General features: G+C 37.1%; 1 protein-coding gene across 1 annotated transcript in view; it reads right to left on the bottom strand.

Annotated features, from left to right (window-relative positions):
- The window catches only part of KCNH8 (potassium voltage-gated channel subfamily H member 8), a 174,166-nt gene extending 164,020 nt beyond the window's left edge, over positions 1 to 10,146 (bottom strand). Inside the window, exon 1 of the mRNA XM_030264957.4 lies at positions 9,617 to 10,146. Coding sequence (XP_030120817.2) covers positions 9,617 to 9,692 — 76 coding nt within the window. The 5' untranslated portion in view covers positions 9,693 to 10,146. The remainder of the gene's footprint in view (positions 1 to 9,616) is intronic.
- Between the last annotated feature and the right edge of the window lie 13,558 nt (positions 10,147 to 23,704).

Here is a 23,704-nt window from a genome sequence, read left to right as displayed (position 1 = left end):
ATACCTGCTGCTCACTCAGCAACCCCATCAGTCAATCCATCTCTGCTTTTTCACAGCTGCTCCCTCCTCTTTCCTTTCTTGGCCAAACATCACTTGCACACTTTACCACCCAGGACTATCCCTTACCTCTAAAAATCAATCACCTCTGCAGTTCATCCTGTAAGTAAACTTTAAAAAAAATAATCAATTTTGTGTTTAAGGTTTCTTATAATCTGGGTTTTTTAAAGGTTCTTAAAGGATAAGAGACTGCTTGTTTAAAATTCAGACATCACGTATGGCTACTCTCTACATGTACAAAAATTGGTTAATTAATAATTAACTGTAATTGCAAATGAATTTGAAGAAAAAAAAATCACTGATTCAGAAGGGAAAATGGCAAGCTTTTACAGGGAATTGAAAATAGTTTAATGCAGACCTCCACCCTATCAAAAGAAAATCTGGAAGTATGCTTTAACCTGTAAGCATGTAAAGGGTGGATCCTGTCTGTGGTCCTGCACTGCACTGCAGTGAGTTCACACGACTGATGTGTGCAGCCAAGCCTCCCACCCCTTTCCTTGGGGAAAGTGCTCAGTGCAGTACAAGGGAAGAGCATCACCTGCCTAATTCCAGGCAAGAAGTTTTTGGCAACAGACCCACAGACCATGCCGTGCTCTAACCACTCTCAGGTGCATGCTCTGCAAGGCATGGCAGCAGTGTCACTCTCCTCGTGAGTCTAAACATCTCATATATGTCAACTAAAAAAACCCCAAACACACCAACAGCTTTGGGTAAATATTCCTGTAAACATACAAAGAGGTAGCAAAGACAGTCAGGGTTTCTAATGCATCCTGGTTTCTGTTTCCAGTGCAGAAGCAACTCCTGAGCATGACTAAGAAGATAACTTAGTCATAGTTCTGCTTCAAAGAGGGCCATTAAAACCATGGCCATTAAAATCCCAAAAACTAATTTACAGTAAGACCTTGAAAGGTCCCCAAAATATAGTGCATAACCACACTATTCTCTCACCTTTTTCCTCCCATTCTAACACCCAATTATTACAGCACTGAAGCAGACACAACTTACAGCTATATATATATTCCTCTGTAAATCAGTGATCCTGTTAGTTTTCCTAAATCTTGGCAAATGTGTAGCTCAAGACCTTTCATTAATATTTATTAACTATTCTTTTCTACATTGACCTTTTAGTTATTTAAATCACTAACATATAATTCTATAACTACAGGTTTTATGAGGTGCATTCTTCTTCCCACTGTTCTGGAAGTGAAAAAAAAAAAATGTTAAGTTCAAATTCCAGACCTCAAGATCTTGCAACACAATGGAGAAACAATCCAGTTTAATAAATGTAGTGAATGTCTTATCATCTCACAAACATAATTCATAAAGTGAAAAGAAATATGTGGATTAAAATACCATGTATTTTGATTTCAACCATTAAAAAGCACACAAAAAAAGTAGAGAGAACAGTTTTTCACTGATACACTGATTATTATTGACTTTTGAAGGTTTTTTACCCTCCAAGAGTCCTTTTGATCTTCCACAAAGAAGATTGTTATTTTCTACAAAAATATTTTCCTCTAAAACAATATATTTTCCCCTTTATTTTTCATATCACTATAAATTCTTAGACTAAATTGTGAGAAATTTCTAACTAAAATGTGAGAAAAGGCAGAACTTTTGCAAAAACACTTGTCCAGGAGTTATCTGACATTTAGTGGGGCGGAAAAAATCAAGCTATTTGTCCAAGGACAACTTTCTCATTCTAAACCTCAAATAAATGACAAAAGGAACCGCTCAGAATTCTCTTTCATACCGTTGGAATAAGATTCCTAGCCACATATCATAACTAGCTATTGAGCGAGATGGAAGGTAAAAAGAAAAGGCCACCAAAAAAAAGCTGTAACAATGAATTTCAGGTCTAGTTGGCTAAGATGAATCCTTCTGCATTTCTATATGTTTAAAAAAGAGAAAAAATCAAAATAATCCTAGACTCCTAGTCATCAGAAATAAGGCGTGAGGAGAAAGTGAGTGCTGGCACACTGGAAGCTGTTTCCTCTTCAAAAGATCAACAGGGAAGACGACATATTTCTCCATAAGACAATTGTCTTCAGCTGTCCCTGAAATGATTGACAGACAGCATTAAGCTTTAGGGATGCTCAGATGATATTTAATGTCAAGTTCAACGTTGAATGCGCTTGTATTTTAAGAACAACACCTGTTCCAAAGTCTTTGAATACTACTATCAGTCCCAGAAAACAGAAGGAGCCAGAAACTCTTGGCAAGATATAGTCCAAAAGAAGACTTATTTTTTTACTGTTTAGAAAATCTCTCTGCTGTCTGGGATTTGAGAATATTGTGTTTGTTTCTTTATTTTACTGTGCTTCCCCTTCCTCCGCCTCTTTCCCTTGACACCTTTTCTTTTTTTCCTTATTTCTTATTTATATATTTTTAGATTGAGTGGGCAAGAAACAAAATTATTCTGTGAGCAGGTTTTTCCTTACCTGCTTTTTTCTTTTAGTCACTTTAACACAAGGTAAGATGAGTTTACTTGTGATAATGAAAAACTGCTGTAGCAACTGCCTTTGTTAACCTTTCCTAGGCTACAGCATATGTAATATATGTACTGTGGTTTTCTTTCAAAAATTCATTTCCTCAGACTAGTACTAGGAGCAGTGAATGCTCTGTAAAACACTCTCTTGCCTCATTTATTTTAACATATGTACATCTATTTGATTACACTTCTACATGTGCTTGAGGCAGTGTTTTTGTTGAATTTCTATTCTTTATTGCCCAGAAAAATATTCTGAGCATCTTTCCTTTACATCCAAAAAGACTGGGAATGTGTATAAAACTTCTACCTGCACAAATAAAATTAAAATTCATAAAATAGAAGTTGAATGTACAAATGTAATTATAACAGTGAGAGAAATCTGTTTTGAGGGTAAACCTATTTACTCATTGAAATGCGTAGATAGAGAAAAACATAAAGTTTGGGGAAGGGAACAAAGGGACTTTTACAGAAACTCTCCAGTGGCAATCCAGATAATCATCTATGGTTTGGAAACACTAAAAAATTTCTTCCACTCACAAAAAGTACATATTCATTGAAATGTATGTAACTTCAAATATACAGATTTGATTTGATCACTGTACTGTGTATCAGGTTTCTACCCAAAAACAATACAGAATATTCTTTTGTTACTCAGGAAAGAAAGTCCCTTATTTAAAGAATATTTTCACTCTTAAATCTCAAATGCTTGCCTTGAATACAAATGCAAGGTTTATTTCTTAAGTAATCATGTGTACTATTAGTCCAACTTTGTATTTATAATACTAATCTTAGTGTGATTACTGAATTATATAGCCTCTGAATTGAAGAACTACAGAATTATAGTCCTGTCTTATTTCTGTCTAGCAAAATATAAGACAACATCACCAAAAATTTGAATATTTCAGTATTTTCTCTAGCAATAACATGGACTCTGAATACAATATACAGTAATGACTATTTTTCATTATTTTATAGTGATTGCACATTAAAAGTAATGCCTGAATACATTTTTGTTTGCTTGAATCAGATCCTTAGGACTAGAACTCAATAATTAAGAAAAACATGGTCTTAGGATGCCTTGAAACCCTTCCAATTCCATCTTTCAGGTCTAATTTCAGCTCAAGTTAGAATCAGAAGTTACTCTAACTGCTGAAAGTGAAGAAAACCAGATAAACTGACCTTAAATTATGAAGTTCTACACCCCCAAAAGAAAAGGAAAAGATTTTATTTTTGGCTGCCTAATCTAGCCACTTGGTTACTTCCAGCAAAGAGCAACAACACAACACAGGTGCAAACATCCAGTCCCTGGTTTGTATTAAAACCCATATTTGCCTTTTTTAGTAATGGAGCTACAGCAAGGTGCAGTGCTGGTCACATCTTACAGAGAAAAGTAGAGAGAGGCAAGGTCTGCTTTTTTGGGGCTCTGAGATGAGAACAGGCAATATTCTTTCCAATGTTGACTGTATATTTTTCCAGTGACAAATTATTAATTCACAACACCCCATTATTTACTTGTTCAAGGATATGAGTAAAAGCACTAAACAATTCTGCATTAAGATAGGAGCAACAACAGAAGCATCTTTGGAAATTTCCCTCTGGCCAACTCACCCCATCTCTACAACAAAGAACTTGACCAGCTTCCTTGCTCTTATTCCTTCAGAGGGACAGTTTGACAGACCACCAGATTTTACACTGTCACTGCTTTGAAGTCTCATTGACTTTGATTAGTGCTTATCATAGTTTGAGTCACCCTTCCTTGGTCACAGGATTTTACAGAATCTCAGAATCAACTCAGTTGGAAAAAAACCTCTGAGATCATCAAGTCCAACCTATGACTGAACACCACCATGTTTACACCAAGTGCCATATCCAGTCTTTCCTTACACACCTCCAGGGACAGTGAAGAATTTATTTCTAACCTAAGCTTCCCCTAGGACAGCTTGAGGCTGTGTCATCTCGTCCTGTCACTGGTTGCCTGGAAGAAGAAAGCAATCCTCACCTGGCTACACCCTCCTTTCAGGCAGTTGTAGAGAGTGATAAGGTCTCCCTGAGCCTCTTTTTCTCCAGGCTGAACAACCCCAGCTCCCTCAGCTGCTCCTCATAGGACAGTCTCTCCTGACTCTTTACGAGCTTCATTGTCCTGCTCTGTACCCACTCCAGCACCTCAATGCCCTTCCTGATTTGGAGGGCCCAGAACTGGACACTGTATTTAATGTGCAGCCTCACCAGTGCCATGTATGAGGCTATGATCACTGCCCTGGTCCTCCTGGCCCCACAATTCCTAATACAGACCAGGATGCCAGTGGCCTTCGTGGCCACCTGGGCACACACTGGCTCATGTTCAGCCAGCTGTCACCCAGCACCCCAAAGGACTTTTCTGCTGGGCAGCTTTCCAGCCACTCTGCTCCTGGTCTGTGATTGGAGCATATTTTATCTTTGTCAGGTGGACTATTCTGATCCTGGAGTCTGATCAAAAGCTTCCCCCTCCTGGAAACTCAGTTGTTGCTTTCCTACATCTGACACTGCTGCAATTCTTGAGCCTGTTTGAGGGAGAACCGCCAGGCAGCCAAGAAGCACTTTTCTGCTTCTGAAGTTTCTGTGATACTATTAAGCAGCACTTTGACTGGGGTAGAGAGGATAGATTCATCTTGAATGAGACAGAATTTGACAACAAAGTTGCAGAAAGTGTTAGTTCATTGGCTCAACTTAGCAGACATCACCAGTTTGTTTGTGAGACAGAAAAGCAAGTGCTGAAGGCAGCTGGGAAAGAGTGGGGGAGGAATCTGACCCTGCAATCTGGAAAGATCACTGCATACAAAGGCTTTCTGTCTGTACCAATTGACAATGATGCAAAAGAGACAACCTGGTTCTACCCACCAGTGCCAGCAGAAGTATGCTGACATCACATTTGGTATGCTTAAATCTGTATGTTCTCATCAGGTACTTTTCAATCACACCTCAAGGGTAACTAAAACAATCAGAAAACTGATTCCATTTTATCAGGAAGGAAAAAAACACCAGTTATGAAAATTGCTGCTTAGGTGCAAAGATCCTTTTGATAGTACTTGAGCATGATTTTAATTGGAAAGTATATTTGAATGTAGAAGTTGTTCAGTAAATAGAGAATTAACAAATTATCACCATTGACACTGAGCAAGAAGGAATTTACTCAGCTTGATCTTCAGGTTAGATGGATAGTGTAAAATTGTCAATAAGAATATGAAGTACATGCTTAATTTGGAATCTGATCACATATGACAGACAGGAGACAAATATAGAACTTCAGCTGTCATTTCATAGTACAAACATATACAAAATTGTTATTTTAAAAATATTAATTAATAAGGCTATTTACTGAATCTCTGTTAACTTTTCTCCCTGAGAAAGTCTTTTTTCAAATTTTCAGAAACCACCACCTTAGTGTCTGTTTAATCTATTTAAATAAATAAATAGTGCATGCAGAATATTTTTGTACATGTGTGTAGATATACATATGAAAACAATAGAACATAATTTCCTACCATGCAATATTTCTGAATGCTTTGCCTAATCTAAATAGGGTTAAGAAGCAATAACATGCAAATTTTCCATTCAAAACTTGAAGTGAAATAACTCACTTCAGACATTCAGTTTCATAGTATTTGGTGGTGGAGTTAATTATAGGTTTATATTTGAAATATTTCAACACTTGAAAATGCTAATTTTTTTTAAAATATAAAAAGGAAAACAAAACTAAACCAAGCAAAAGCCTTAAACCACACACCACTCACTTGAAAATACTTCTGTTTGTTTTCCATGTATGCAATAAACACATTGTTAACAGAGGGGACAAAAAGTCTTTGGATGACTTGGTGCTTACATTTTGCACAGAGAGGGAAACATTGTGAGAAACCATTAACTTAAATTGCGATGTCAGGGACACAAAAGATATTTTTGAGTTGGAAGAAGGTGTCAGTATAAAAGCACATAGGCAGAGCCAAGAGCTCTGGTTTGGAAATGCAGAGAAGCAAACCTTTAATGCTGCTCTTCCACATGTGCAACACAGGTAGTGGGAAATTTGCAGGAGACTTCTGCAATCTCCTGCACAGCTAACCCCAAAATTAATCTAATTGCTTTCTTTAGCACAAGTTATAGGTTTTATATGTAAAGAATACTTATATGTAACATATTGCAAAAAAAATATCTACTGGGAGAATTCTGAGCACCTGCCAATAACTTGTTTTATACATTTTTCGAGATACGTAGTATTTCATAGTGTAATTTATAGCTGCTAATTAGACATAAATCACTGCAATAGTATAGTTTAAAAAGTTCTGTCAATGAAATTTTGACAATTCCGTGTAAAGCAAAGCATATTTTCTAATATTATCTGGAATCCCTTCTTGCACTTTTGCCCGGAATTAGAATTATCCCTCTTCTGGATTAAAGATGCATTGGTGGATTAGTCTATCACTGATGACAACATAATATATCCTTCCCAGAGGCTTAAACTTGAAAGAGGTCTGTTAACTACAGACTGTATTAAAACAACAGGAAAGAAAAAGAAGAAAAAAAAGGACATTGGATATGACACCATGTTTTAACATTTAAATATCATCTTGTGGGAAGTCAAAGTTAGTGAAACATAACCTCAGGTTCAGTGCCATGGGTCAATCCTACTCTTTCTTACAGGCTGTATCACCTGTAAAACTAGTAAAGCATGGGACTGATTCCTGCAAGGATTAGCCATGCCTATTACTTCTAGCTTTATCCACCTGAGCAAGCTCAGGAATACCAGCCACACAGGCAATTTAAAAGAAAGATAAATTTGTTTTAATTTTCAACTTGATGGTCACATATGTACACACATTTTGAAAAATTGTACTTCTTTATTCAAATTTTTTTTGACAGTTAAAGAAGTATTAATTTTATATTTAAATTTAGCATTTCCAAAGCAACAAAGCAGATGAACTGTTTCTGAACTGCTTTCTATTTCTGAAACTTTGTTTCAGATGACATGAAGTTGATTCATCACTTTAACACTCTAAAGGAGATGTTATGTTATTCTGTGTTTTAAGAGACATGCCAGCAGTTTTCTATAGAATAGTATCTTCCCGCAAAGTTTTTCTAGGTGTAAAACTGCATACATAGTACATAATGCATCTTTCTGTGTAAATGTCCTGGAATAATTCACATGTCGATAATTGTACAATGACAACTTCTAGAATACACCTGTTTAATATTTAAGCCAGATTCTGGAAAGCTAACTAAAAATAAATATTCCAATGACTCTAATAAATAGATAATGTGCTGTACTTTCTGGTGAACTTAAACACCTAATTACATTCTTTTTCAATTATATCCCAGGAAAAAGTAGATTAGTTGCTAGCATTAAATTTCAATGTAAGGCACAGGGGTCTGTTTTTTGTTTAAGAAAAGGTCAGTCCTTCACTTCATGAAAGTCAGTAAAATCACTGGCTTAAAAAGGTAGCTCAATATGGGTGTAGAATCCAGCTAAGAAATAAGCTTTCTACCAGACTCGCCTGTTGGTGTCACTGAGAAGATGGGGATTAGACATTTTTCTGGTGTTTTTTTTAATAAGAGACCTGGATGTCATCACTAATATTGCTTGCTAAATTGAATCTTTGAAGAGCAGTATAGAATATGTGAAGTGTTTGTGTGTACAGCTCACAGACTGTGTGCTCCATCCTTTGAAAGGAAACCATTGTGAAGGGGGAGGGTCCTGAGCACAAAGACGGGAAGAATTGCTTTTCTGGCAAATGGCAGCATCAGCAACAAAAGTCCAATAAGAGCCACATGCTTCAATACGCAGTAAATAATACCCATACACTTTGTAGAAATAAAAGGTTGGAGGATGGGGGGCAAAGGACTTTGAGTTCTGTAGTCAAAGGAATTTAAAGGTACATCTAAGTAGTCTTATGAGAGATTGGTTTGTAGTGAAGTATCAGTTACACACAACCCTGGATCATAATTATCTGTGTATCCTCAGACTAGCAGAGCAGTTATAATGCTGTCCTGTGCTTCTCTGCCATTGATCTCTGTGACTGCATCATTTTCTTGACGTTTTAGAACTTGCTGATACAGTAATCACAGTTCAGCTGTCTTAATCAGACGGTAATTGAACCATAGAGAGAATGCCAATAATCAAGAAGATACCAAACCAATTAGATAGTAATGTTTTCAGTCAAGAAACAGCTAACAGCAGCTCAAATCTGAGTTTATTCTCCACTTTCGATGTCTAGATTTCTGAGAAAGGAATTAAAGGGAAGGCAGTCCATTTTGGCCCAAATCCGCTATCTCCCTGCTCCTTTCGTGATGCACGAGCCCCGTTAAAGAAGAAACAAAAGTCAAGAAACAGGCGGGTCCTCCCGCACGGCCGGAGGGGGAGCGCGCCAGCCGGGGAAGGCAGCGCCTGGCCGGGGGAGCTGCGCGGCGGGGCCGAGCGGGAGGAGCGGAGCGGAGCCCGGGCCGGGACCCGCCCAGCCCGGACCTGTCCCTGTCCGTGGTCCTGAAGCCGGGCCGCCGCCCCTGCCAGAGCCGCTGCACAGGGCCCTGGTCCCTTCTCGGCTGCCTGCCTCCGCCAACGCCCTGCAACAGCTGCTGCCACTGCTGAGCCCGATTTACAGAAATTCAGCTTTTGGGGAGATTTCGAACCCCCTCAAGGCTGGGGGTACTTAACAAAATTAATTCCCCAAACCTCCTACCAAAGCCCTGCCCAGGCTTTGAGCGAGCCTTTCCCTGGTGGTCTCTCGGCTGCCCGGGGCGCGGGGGAAACCCCAGTCCAGAGCGCAACTTTCTTGCAGGGAGCCGGGCTTCTGCCTCCTCGGAGCCCCCGCGAAGGGGAGCGAAGACGGAGGGGACCTGGCGCCCTCCTCGTCTGCAAAGCTGCTGAGAAGCCAGGCAGGCGAGCGGGAGAGGCTGGGAGCTCCCTCGCCTCGCCTTGCTCATTGCCGGCTTCTGGTACCAGGGAAACCCCGGGGGCGGAGGGAAGAGGAAGCTCCCCCCGTACGCGCAATGCCCCCCGTGCATCCCCTTCTCCGGGAGTCCGGAGCCCCAGCCCGGACTCACGTGTGCCGTCAAACCGGGTGGCGATGGTGTCGAGGAAGGTGTTCTGGGGTGCCAGTAATCCCTTCATAACCGGCATTTTTCCAGCGCGGTGCGAGGTTCCCCATCAAAGTTTGTCTACGAGGGTGGCTCGAGAAGAAAGTGCAGAGGGCGCCCGGGGGAAGGAGGGAGGGAGGAGGCGGAGGGATAGGGAGGAGAAGGAGGATGGGGATGCCGCCGCGCCGCCTCCGGCGCCGGGAGCCCCCCGCTCGTCAGCCGCGGCCCCGCACAGCGCTCCCGCCGCAGGGAGCCGCGCACAGGTGCGGAGCCGCGCCCCGGCCGGCAGCGCCCGCTCCCCCTCCCCGCGCCCCTCCAAAGGCAAGGGGGAGGGGGGCGCCTGTGGGGAGCCGCCTTGAGGAAGGACGGGCGGTAGGAGAGCGGGGAGCCGGGGAAGAGCCACCTTTATCCACCTGTAGCCGAGCCGGGTGGGGCGGGGCAGCGCAGGGACCGGCGGCCCCGGGGGCTACGGAGCCTCCTCAGCCCCCGGCAGACCCAGACACGTTTCGGCTCTAGCATCTGAGAAGGGTCCCAAGCATCTCAGCTCACAGGGACCTTCTCATATGAGTAACAATATTGCAGGGTGAAGCACGGGCTTACTTTGCTGCAAGGAGAAGAAACACCCGTGGTAGATAGCAAATGCCTCTGGAAGCGCTCACTGGAGAGTGAGACTGGGACATGGATAATTCCCCACCAGCTGTGTGGCCCCAGGCATTATTTTCATGGTTAGGCTATTTCATTTATTTAAGGAATGGGCATTTTTCTGTGATTGTTAGTACATCCTATAGCATTCTTTCAACATTCTTCCCTGAAAAATTCCCGAATTTTTTTTTCTGCCAGCCAAAGGGAGAATGAATACATATCCTAGCCCAGAAGGTCTAAGGTGGAAATTCTAATAAATAAATATGTAACAATAGTAATAAAGAAGTGGCATTCCATATTCAGATGAGTAACCTGCTCAGACTGATACCATGGTTCTTTAAATACTGTCAGATAACTCCATAATACAGTCATTTCACTTACTGTAGCAGCAATGGCAAAACTTCCCCATGTTCTTTCAGGATTATAAATCCCTAGAGAAAAGAAGCGGGGGTACACACCCTAATCTACAAAGTCACTGCACAGGGGAAGCCTTTTGAGTTCTTGCTATTTTACAGTACTGCTATTTGTATGTTTTGCCATTCCTGTTTGTTTAGGATTCTCTCTTTCTCCAGATGGTTGGAAGACTTTGATTCCCATTTTTTAGCATAAGCAGCAGAGAGAGGTTACAAAAGAGAAAAAAATGGTCTTTGTTTACGATAGATAATGAAACATAAACAACCCCCCCCAAACCTCAGAAAATGCTGATACATAGGGTTTCTAGCACAATATAAAGTCTACCCATGGTAACCTCACCTTGGCTCTGGAGAATGTAGCAGTAATTTGCTGAGATCATGAATCCGTCCAGTTGCCCTTGTACTAGAAGCCTTTCACAAACTAGTTGATATAGAGCTGCCAGATCAGTTTTCAGAAGGAGCACATGAACTGAGAGACTGCCTGTACAGTACTTTGAAAGTCTTCAAGGTCTCAAAGTACTATCAGTTTCTAGCTACCTGATAATCTTCAATGTTGTGTCAACCTTGTCCTTAAAGTATATAAGCAGAACCCTTGTCCTTAAAATATACAATTTTTAATGCCAGCAATTTAAAATTTTCATTATTATTCTAATATCTTCTAGCTCAATATAAGCAGAGTCACAAAATTAATTTCTACTCTTAGTTTTCCATTTATTCTCTCTGGCTAGTTGGGTTTGATGGTACATGTACTCACTAGTGAAATAAAGAAAATCCTGTTTCAATACCTGGAAAATCCTGAAAAGCATGATCAGGTTTTCACTTCTGCCAAAGTGCTCAGCAACAGAGGTTGTTAAGATAAATCCAAACCTTTGAAACCTTACAAAAGACTTGCCTAGCCTGTGGTGCTGTAATTGTGTTTCAGTTTGCATTTTTTTCCATGGCCTGCACAAACACCATTTAAGTAGGGATGCAGTGAAAGAGAAAGGAATGCATTCTTAGTCCTAGTACAAGCAGTCAGGAGAAGCAAACCCATATATACATTTAAACATGTAAGTGTATTTCTCAATTTTGGTCATCACAAAAGGGAAAAGAGACAATTTTCCAAGGGAGTCAAGTTGTTACCTGGTAAGTCTGCAAGCCCGTAAATGGCCACACTGAGTCTGAGCTGTAATTATGTTTTAATGGCTGTATGATGTAACAGCTTCAGTAAGTTTAGAGCTTTATTAAGAACTCATGGAAATTTCTTAATCATGAGACAAAAAATGTTTTAATAAAGCCTTAGGACTTAACTTGAACAAAGAATGACAAATAGTTGTGCCAACACACAGCTCAGAAAGAATGAGTAAGTGCCATAGTAGTTACATGGCATATTCCATGTTGATAGGGGTGAACACAAATTCGTTATTGAAATTCACCACTAGCCAGGGAGATGTGATAGCAATGGCAGTGAAAGCTTTAACAACAGGGAAGGATACCAAATGCTGCTGAAAACCTCTTCATCTCTGAGAATTTCAGGAAAGAGGAAGAAAGTTTGTTGTTCTTCACAAGTACCCACAATCATGCTATTGTTATAAATTGCTTATGGAAATGGCTACGTGCCTTAAACAACTAGCAATAAGCTCCTAAAAATTGTGTTTGTGCTCTATGTATCACAAAGCAACCACTCAAATGACTGAAGTAGAATAAAATATATTACAAAAATAATGTACATAAAAAGGCTCGAACTACAAAAGATGATAAATTGCAGTATCCTATTTTGCCCTTGTATTGAGCATATTCTAAAGACTTTTACTCATAAAAGTAAAATCCTCCTTAATCCAAACTGGTACTTCAGGGAGTTTACTTCAAAACACAGAAGCTTAAAGTTCCTCAAAGCAGACAAATTTAACAGGTGAAATTTCAGAGGGCAAAGAAGAAATAGTTAAGAAAAGCAGACAAGAGCTGAGTATATGTAAAAGGGAGGTAAAGGGAGCAGCTGAAAGTTTGCAGGCAAGTCCTAGAAAATTATTTTTCACCTTTAAATGAGAAGCAAACTAGGGACTCTGAATACTCACGGATATATATATATATATATATTAATATTTAAGGAAAATTAAACTAAAAACCCAGGTGATTTTGATCTTGTTTCAAGAATCCAGCTTTCAATTTTGCTGTATTAATTGATAATATCTGGAATATCTGGACATAGTGCCTAATATAATACTTATTTTTGCTGGCAAAGACAAGTAAGCAAGAGTTGGAATCTAACTTTGATTTTTTGTGTATAAATCTATATCCAATTTACATAAATAGCCCACTCCCCATATTCCTTTCTTTTTCACTGTGGAGCATTTTGCTGAATTCAAAAACATAAATATATGTAAAAATATATGGATAAGAGTTACAGATAAACAGTACCAAAGCTCAGAAATTAAGTACTGATAGCACTGCTGCTACTCTTCAGGATGCCATTGGCATCCAGAGATTGCAAATTAAGTTTTCTCAGGGACTTAGAGTTTAGACCAGAAGGAACAGCTAAGAAAATAAGGTTTGCCAGTTCAAATTACTCAACAGTATATAAACAAAATCTTAGCCATATATTTCTCACTACTTATCCACAGCTACTTGGGCACTCAACACAACACATTACATTGTGGGGCCTGGTATCATCTGTATTATTGCTTGTTACCCAGAAATGTGGGCACAGGCAGTTTTTCATAAAATACAAGCAAGGAGCAGCATATTGTAGCATTTTTGCTCATAACTTTTCTTCATTTGCAATTTAACCAACAGAACTTTTCCCAAATTTTGTTATTGATATTCCACAGTATGATGAATTACCTCATGAAGCAAGAAGTCAGGAGTTGCTTCCCTGGCATAACCATTTGACCTCAACTTACCTGCTACAATTATGCAAATGAAAGCAGATAGTGAAAATCAAATTAACATGGACTGCCTGCAGCTTACTTTTGTGCTTGAAGTTGCCACCCAATTATTTGTTTGTTAACCCTGGCATCCAGTGGGAAAAAAAAGGAATAATAAAAAAGCCTGAAAGCACTAGGAAATAGCAAAGAATGACAACCTGTTGTTATCTGCAATGAACAGGTTAAGTCAGTGTGAAGTAGTGTGTGTTAATATTATCCTGATAAATGATTATTGTTCTTCAAGAAATGCTGGGCCCTGCCTTTTGTTGTGCATAAGCCAACAAGAAAATTTTTCAAGAATAGAGATGCATAATTAACACTCTGACAAACAAGGGACAGTTTGGGTTGAAGATTAAATGCAAAGCCAGCACATGTGGCTCAGGAGGAGACTAAGCTCCTACAAACCAGAAGAAATCACAAACAAACAGAAGAATCCCTATCTGGTGGTACTTTGAATGAAGTTAAAGATTCAAACCTCACTTTTTTCCTCTGCTCCTGGCAGACACCCATTAAACATTTTGGCAAAAGCCTAATTTCTCTTTAATACTGGTGTTAAAGGATGCAAACCTAATGTTCAGAGACATGCCATTCACTAATATACTGAAAAAGCACTGTGGTAGATGCACAAGGTTCTGATTATACTGATATCACCATCATATTAGGCTGCACTTTATGCTTTTGTTTTCTTTTGACATATATAGGTAATCATGGATAAGGTTTAATTCCATTATGCATATTGCTCAACTAAGTAGATTAAAGATTTATACAATATTGATTTGTATTTTGTATGGTTAGAAAGCTCTTCATACATTCACAGACCCAGGTTTCATGTGTCCATTGAATTTACAAGGAGAGAAGATGCTGTCTCTTTTTTACAAAGTAGAAAATGAATTACGATCTAAAAGTAGCTCTGTTGTCAAACAAAAAAAAAAAATGGTTCAATGGTAAATAAACTAGCAGACCTCAAAATTAATAACATTATAAAATTTCTGTTTTCCACTTTCCTTTCTATAAAAGCAGAATCATAATTTCACCTCCAAAGATTGTGTGGATATTGTTAATGTTCACAAAACAAGAAAATTTCACAAAAACCTCTGATAGAGCTAGTAACAAATTAGCAGTTGTTATTGAAGAGATTGGATAGCATTCAGAAAGTCATTGAATCATATTTCAAAGAAGAAGGAATTAAGAAGACACTCAATTACTCTAACACTAATTGAGCACCATCATGTGGGGAAAAAAATCATTGTTTATTGGAAAAAAGTACTATATAAAGGAGAAATGTACTTCTATGCACAAAATTTGCATCCAAAGCTGAATAAACAATCTTTTTTGGGTGGAGTTTGATTTTCATTAGAAAACAAAACCAAAACCCCCAGCAAACTAAAAACTAAGCCCTCCAAAATAATACTATTATTATTAAATAAGTAAAATAAAATAGCTACACTATAGCTCTGGTGACAAACCTTAGAGTTAACTAAATAGAAACAAAGTTTTCTTCTTAAAAAGGTTGCAATAAAATAAAGATAAAAATAAAGTTGAATTCAGAAGAGACTGTGGCATTGTAATTGCTTATTTTGTATTTACTGTGTATGAAAGACATCATAAGCCTTTCACCCTCATTGTGGCATTAGAGGCAATGTTGATTTTGAAAGATGTTGTAGATTATACCACATCTCAAAAAAGTGGCCAATTCAGTTCAGATTATTCCACATCTCAAAAAAGTGGCGAGTTCAGTTAATTTTGTTCCAAATTCTTCCTTTTGAAAAGGAATTAATTCACTTAGTGAATATCAAAATAGCTGTTGACAATATTCTTTGCAGTAATACCAGAACTTCTCTTTTTTATGACCTAGAGTTTAAAATACTTTCATTGTAATGAAATAATAATGGTAATGTAATCCATTACCATTTATTTGCTTGAATTCAAAGAGTATAATACCAGAATTATTTGCAAGGTAAGATTGTACTCAGAGAAAACCAAGGAGAATTCAGTCCAAAAGTTTAAAGGTTGATACTGATTGAGCAAGAGACATGGAGGGATGCTTTGAATACAGAATAATCGCAAGCACAGCTCTAGTTATGGGATTTTCTCTTAAGCCTTAAACATCATCTTCCTACATGCAGGTGAAAAAAGTGATTCCTCCCACAGATCCCTCCAAGTTAATTAGAATTTGTGCTACCATGCTTCTACAGATATCCCCTGAACACTGGGAAATAGCTATCTAAATTTCATGATCACATTCTAAATGCCATTATTGAAAAGCAACTCCAAAGACAGAAAAAAAATCCCTTCATAGGTATACCTATTTAAAAATCTTTAAACCAGATCAGTCTAAAATAATTTCTTCTGTACCTTACCCGATATATTTTGAGCACAATTTATACTGTGCTTAAGCATCTTCAACATCTCCAAAATAACTCGCATGACTCAGCCATATTTTTCCCGATTTGCACCAGTTCAATAAAGAGCAGGATGAGACACACCAGCTGGTTTGAATTTATTAATTTTTCTGACCTGCAAAGCACCGTGGATAATGCTGAAAGAATTAAGCAGTACAGCTATGCTGGTCCCTAGCACTGTTGTAGTGCTGATGTGAATTAAGATTTTGCTGACCATCCATGAAATGACAAGAGAGCAGGAAGTGAGAGCAACATTGTTTGTTATAAATCACTGCAAGTCACGAAAGACTACCAAGACAAAGAATACTCAAAAGGAAATAGAATAGTACTTCACTAGATGTCATCTTCAGATTTATCAGTGCAATTGCCTTGACAGAGAATTCATTAATAAAAAGCCTGAGTGGCATTACTAGGTCTTCTTCCTTCTTTTCTCTTAGATTTTACTGCATTTTAAAAAGTAAAAATCTAATATTAAAATACAAGATTAATGTTTAAAACAAGTTAAAAGCATTGGAAAATTTCAAGCTCATAATGTACAAGTACTTTTAATCACTTCATATCATAAAGACACAGAAATTAATGCTATGATGTATGTACTTTTAACAGATCTTTATATTAATATCTAAATTAGACCTGACATCTGATTTATCTACCAAAAGCATCCTCCTAGAGAGACATAGATTGAAATTCTCTTATATTTAAGGGTTTTGATGGTAAATATGAATACCACTCAATTATATGGCTTGTTTGGGTGCTAACAGGAATAGCACATTTCTCTAAGCAACTGGCAAGCTTTGCAGAAGTCAGCAATAACTTGAAGTCAGATACTAATTTTTGCTTTTGAAAGCTCCCAACAGAGAAAACAGAAGTTCTTCCCATCACGTAAGTGTAATCAGCATATTTTTTAGTACCTTTCATAATATCAGAGCAATAATTGGATGATGTGAACTTAATTCTTTCAGCATTGTTTTACACAGAAATAATTCAGGATCAATACTTATGGCTGGTCAAATGTACCTTCTACTTCAATACATATAGTAAGTGTCCTTAATTGACATGTACTTTAAGGTACCTTGAGGCATTTAATCTTTGCCATAGAAGATTATAACTACAATGAGCACAGAGATAAAAAAGTATATTTGATGTATCATTAAAATGTCATGAGCAGTAGCTTAAGAAAATTCCCAAATTGTTAGAGAAAAATGTGTTTAACTCAAAAATATATTACTATAGTTCCAAAATACTTGTCTAAAAAGTGTAAATGCACTTAAAAACCCCAAGATGATTTATTAGTATAAGTACAGACTCACCAAGATCTAATGCTTTGCCAAGAGTTTGTAGAAGCAATAATAAATTTGTCAGGTCAGTGAATGTAGCAATACCTTTTTCTAATTGAAGAAAGAGTGAAGGGGACAAGGAAAGAAAAGAAGTACTGATTTAAAAATATTTAAAGTGGGTTAGAGTTTTTCCAAGAATCCTTGCATCAGTAGACTAGGTAAAAGTGGTAAAAATACTGCAATACATATATTCTTTCAGAAATAGAAGAAAAGTGCCATTCTCGACAGATTTTAGATAAAACCTTTGTTAACTACAGTTCAGGTTACACGACTTTTTGACTATAACAGTGATAACTGAATTTTCTTCTACTTAAGTCAATTGCATGATTGTTTAAAAATAAATTGAAAACCCCTACAACTCAAGAAATCCTCCACAACCTTTTTTTTTGCAGTAAATTTTACTTCTACATAACAAGTTCTTCAGAAGACAGCAGTTAAACAGTAAGTAATTAAGGAAAAAGAGTCTAACTTGATCCATCAAGGCTGTAACAGATCAGCCTTAATGCTGATTGATTTGCTTTTTAATCTTCTCCAACTCATCAACTTCTTTTCCATCTTAATAAGAGTTTCATTAGTTGTTCTTCTCATGAGGCCATTGAAACGGAAGAACCAGTAGATATTTCAGTAGGCAGAAGAAATGTTTCTCTGTCTGGAAGATATTCCAAGTCTTGACAAATAAATCATACAAACAACCCTGTTTTCACCCTTATTAGAAAAATGTATATCTTACTCCCTTATTTTGGAGAGATTTTCATCAATGTGTCTTCCTTGAATGTGTACTTTGAGTTAGACATTTGCAAAGAGGAACACTGCAAAAGGATAGAGATAGACGAAGAAGACTGCAGGAAAGAAGTTTCACTGTACAGGGAAAAAGAATGTCAATGACTAAGGCAAAGAATTGGCAAAGAAGTCCTATGGAAGTAAACAGTTAAAGAAACATCTAATAGGTGAAAGTTGCCATGTTTGGCACAGGACTGAGGTTTGGAATAAATCTGTTGTGCAGCACTCGTGACAACAGGCAAAACAGGGTTTAAGTAGGAGGAGATGAAATCAAGGAAGAGGAAAGTGAGCAGTACACCAGGTCTAAGAATGAAGAGGAAGATTCAAGCAATGCTTAATCATGCAGAGGCCAGGAAAAAAAAAGAAAGAAAAAATAAAAATACAGCATTTTTGTCTGTAACTGAAACAGCTGTGAGAACGTGAAAATCAGGATTAAGGGGAGTTTTATGCTGTGATCACATCCATCTAGTTTTCGTGTGTTCTTCTTTCAGCAAACCCCCAACAGGGCAAAAACAGAGAAACAGGTTCCTTTTGGACTTTATCTGAAGAAATGAATCTTGAACTCCAGTCAGCTCCAAAATACACTGCAAAATAGTCTGCATGACACTTGAACCTGAAGAAATCTTGTTTTTATTTCAATGTTGATCTGTCCCAATTTTTTTTCAATTTTTCAAAGAATTTGGGATTTCAGAGGTGTCAGTCTTCTGTTAGCTTATCTTCTATATAAAATCTTCCTTATAGTTCATATATTCCATCTATAAGCAGTGCTCTGATCCTACAATGGATCCAAGCAAGTAAAACCTCAGGTATGCACAGGAAAATTAGTATGGCATAAGAGGTAGATGTAAGGATTAGACTGAGAATCATATTACAGGATTAGGGCACATACACATGCAATGTATTTTGTAGGAAATTACCAGCCTTGCAGTAGATGCAGCCTCAGAGTCCTATTTATAGTATAATCTACTCCCTAGTCAGGTTGAATTAATATCCTTATCCTTTTTGCATAGTCTAGTTGGTATATCCTTGGTACAATTTTCAAGACTAATCTTTTATCTAGGATGGCATTTGCTGTTACAGTGCAGTTTAAAGCTCAGTACAGAATTTGTGTCAGCACTTTTTGTCCCATGAAGAGCTGAAATTAAAACATTAAAGTAGATAATGTAGCCGTGGTCCAGAAAAAAGCTCATAGCTCCTTCCAAGCTCATAATAACTGAACAATATAAAATCCATGGGCACTTTATAAGTATTGTTTTGAGATTCTATGGCCATGGAAAATGTTTCACAGGTGTTCTTCTGAAGCACATTTATTTTCCAAGGAATAATATCTTATTCTGCTGCTTGTACTAAAAAACCCCTTTAGATTAAGGTTTAAATTAATGTTTTTCATACTAAGGAACAGAAACCTGTGATCATGTTCAAGTATTTGATCTAGTGTCAAACAGCAGAGGTGGGAATTGTTCTATATAGTGATTTAGTGGGATCAAATATGTGGAATCAAATTCAAGGTGAGCTGAAACATTCAGTTTGGAATTCAGGATTTGGACAGAATTCATTTCCCACATTTTGGTACCATTTTTTCTACTTAAGTTGTTCTACCAGGTTATCTACAGGAAATAAAAATTAAAAGCCTCACTAAAATAAGCATCACAGACTTCCTCAAGTGAACTAAGAAATATATTAACATTATGAACTGGCCTTTATGTATATCTCCACTATTTTATCATCTGTCAGAAGATTAACATGGAAAATTAGGGAACCTTTATCATACAATTTGTTTGAAGCTATATATACACAGGTAAACATGTAGATGCAGTTTATGGTGTTATCTCATTGCTATTAGCTTATAATTTTCCTAAATAGATTTAATATTATTAAAATATACACATCTAGACTCCTGCAATCTAAACAGCTGTTTTTTTCGTTCAAAATCTAGGCATTTATTAGACACGTTAAGAAACAGAAATTATCTCTGCTCTTTAAATGGTTGGAAAGATAAATTTACAGCTGGAACATTCTCGAGTTTACTGCCCTGGGCAGAGAATTATCTTTTATTAACTACTCACAGTAGTTTTAGTTTGTGATAATCTTTTAACAGTTGAGATAAGCACTCTGCTATTTCCTTCCTAATTTTCAAAACATATACTTTTTGCTTACATTTTATGATAAACTATGTGCAGAATAAACACTTGAACAACTTGTAAAGAACTGAAACATGTTCAGAACTATTGCAGAAACCAGGATTTAGGAGGTTTGTTTCAGTTACAAGACAAAAGGAATTATTATAATAAATAAGTCCATGAAAATGCCTGCTGAAAAATCCAAGGTTTGTAGTGATATAACTGATATAACATACGGTAAACAAGAAAAACAAGCATTTGACAATCAACAGGCCATAGAAAGTTATTAGAGAAGTAAAAGGAGAGTCATATTGCCTTATTCTATCATTTTCATTTAGTATTTTTCTTGTATGGAACTGAGAAGAAAAGAATACAGTGTCTAAGTAGTCACCTAACAACTGCCAACCTGCCTTTGGAATTAATTCTCTCCTCTTTGACAAGGCACACAAAGTTTATGAATTTATACTGTGATTCTCAGATTTATTACAATAACTTTTGACTAATCCTGTTGCTCTTCACAAACATTTAATTTCAAAACTCTGAATGCGTCTTCCAAATTTGGAATATTTGCATATTTGAGTACACTTCCAGACTCTAAAATGAATATTCTACATTTGTCATAGCTGCTAAGTATTGATGTCCTTCTCTTAAAAGTTCATCTCATTCAATTTCACATAGTAACAAGCTTATTCTAACACCTCTGATATTTGGGCCTCTTATCCTACCTAAAATAGCACAAAATGTAAGATTGCATTTGGATTTTCACATTCTTTAAACCAAAACACGGACAAGCATTGCATTTCACATTAAGTATTACCACATTTTCTTACTCTGAAGAAGACATTAAATAATTTTTGCAATTTAATTTTTTTTTATCTTTGGAATATTTGTATCTTTACTAAAGAATTTTGTGACTAATAGGTGAGAATTACAATAATTACAATAGAGAATCTTGTCATATCACAGTTGAGATTGCAGTATCATATTGAGTAAAATAAAGGGCAAGGTTCCACTTCAGTCTGTTCAAACTTTAATTAAGGTCAGGTAAAACACTAAGTTCAAGGTACTAACAACTAAAGATCAAATTTTTAAAGGTTTTTAGGTGATTGAAGAAGAAGGTGGGAAAGGTAGAGGATTTGCAAAAATGTTCAATTGCTTTGTGTAATTTTGTCTCCTGAGGACCACTTGTTTTTTTCTGTAAGTCCCAATAGAGGCATGAGAAGTTGTTCTCACTTTCTCCTCCACTGTGCATGAAGCAAATTATTTATAGCCATCAGGACTCCAATTCTCCTCCTTCCCAGTCTTAATATCTCCCTGTAATCATTCCCTCACCTTTGCTTACGCAGCCCATTTTGATAAATATGAGTGAGGCAGGCTGCTCCAAGGACCACCATCCCAGGCAATGCTGGACAAGTCAGCAGAGATGAGTGATTAGGGGCAGGAACCTCTTCAGCCATCCAGCAGCAGCTGCTGAAGGAGGATGCAGTCAGACCCTGAACGTTTTGGAAGTCTGGCCTTCGCATCATGCATGATCTGGGCCCTTATCCTCCAGTGTAGTTACATCACTAAAACAGAAGCCTTACCACAAGGAACATGAAGCAATTTTAATGAGTATATGAGAAGCACATTAAAGATTCTGGAAAAAAAAAACTTAAAAAAGAAAAAGCTTTGAAATATTAATTTGGACCAGCTGCTTCCTTAGGTGAAAATACAAGCTAACAACCTGCTGATTGTTAACCAGTTCCATCATTCATGTGGTTTTGGGTTATAGAATTGTGGTAGAAGAAGTTGGATTTTATTTTCACAGCTAGATGTGCCTCCATTTTCTTAGTTTAGTTGGTCAATATGCTAGTCTGAATATTACAACAAGCAGAAATTTGTTCAAATTAGTATTTTTACTGACTACAGGTTGAATTACAGGAAAGAAGCTTGTATGAGCATATTTTGGTGCACTTCAATTCAGTAGTATACACAACTGTTGCAAATGTTGTGAATACAACTTGTACTCAAGTAAGTACATGCTTTTTTTCTAAATTTACTTTTCTGAAAAAGAACTTGGAATCAATGCTCTAGTACTGTAAGCACAAGCTTAATGTTCCCCAGAGCTAATCCAGCAAAGCACTTAAAACATATACTAATATAGGACTGGTAATATGCTTACCATTAAGCTCTATTTAGTGAAATACCTTTAGCACTTGCTGCAGTGTATTTTGTAAGATAAGCATACTCAAGCATTAAACTCTCAACATGCATTTTTCCAGGACTGTGGTCAATGTTTGCCTCCAGCCACAGCATGACCTGATTACTTATATGTTTTAAAGCCTGAATAGACAAAAAGCCAAGGTCTCTGCTGGTGTAATTATACTGATGGCACTGGAGATACAACACAGCTTCCAGTCCTTGGCTCTAAACATTATACAACATACACATTTTGTGAGTTCCCACAGGATCTATTGTTTTCACTGCAGGTGTCATGAACCCAGATAAGATGAATATTTTTAAAAAAACCCTAAAAATTGATATAATACTACCCAGACATGATTAGTTAATTCACTTGGCTATTTTTGTGTGGCTTTAAAAATGAAGTTTTAGATGTACACAGAATTACTTTTATCAAAGAAGGATCTTTTTTAGAAGTTTTATTTAGATGTTAAGCCAATAATCCCTTCTCTTTCCTTAAAAACCTTAAGAAAGTGTTTTAACAACTGTTATGCAGCATTTGAAATTGACAAAAGATAAACATAATATTTTCAGCTATGATCTAAACATAAAATTGACACTAAAATTGGGGGGTTTTCCTCCCTTATATGTTTGCACACTGTGTTGTTTCACAGCAACTCATTCTATATTTCCTTCATTAGTATTCTCACTTTTTAAACAGCCTACACATACTGAAATCCCATGTCCCATTTTCTAACTCTATTTGCCTATTTTGTAATTAGATTATGGATGGTAAATTAGTAAGAGCTAAACATAAACAGGAAGATATTATTTTATTTGAGGAGTACCATTCCCATTCACCAAACACTGTTTCTAACATTACAAGGCTTCATCTGCAATACAGAACCACACGTAACACAGTTTTATTGTTTATTATTAAATGTGTAAGTGATATATTTCACAAATACATCAGAAATGAAGAAGGCTCTAGAGACAACAATACTCAAGGTGCATTGGCCCAAGACATGTCATGTTACTGAAACATTTTTCTTTCAGAAATATAAATACTGAGATGAAAGTGTGTGCCATAAAAATTCTTTCATAAACCTGTCTCTCACAGCCCACTTTCAGGTAGTTTCATAAGTACGTGAATGATGTTAAGCAAATGAGTTATTATAATGAAGTTAAAGACACAATTCATATCAAACTAACATTTAAAAACCTTTTATGTCTTTGTACATTTTCATGGAACATTTAACAAGGCTTAAATCTTTTACCACTTATTAAAACAGAGCTGC

The sequence above is a fragment of the Taeniopygia guttata genome, chromosome 2 (genome assembly GCF_048771995.1).
Source record: "Taeniopygia guttata chromosome 2, bTaeGut7.mat, whole genome shotgun sequence".
In the NCBI taxonomy this organism is placed as follows: Eukaryota; Metazoa; Chordata; class Aves; order Passeriformes; family Estrildidae; genus Taeniopygia; species Taeniopygia guttata.
The sequence above is the reverse complement of the archived record's forward strand: the minus strand, read 5'-3'. Positions and strand labels throughout refer to the sequence as shown.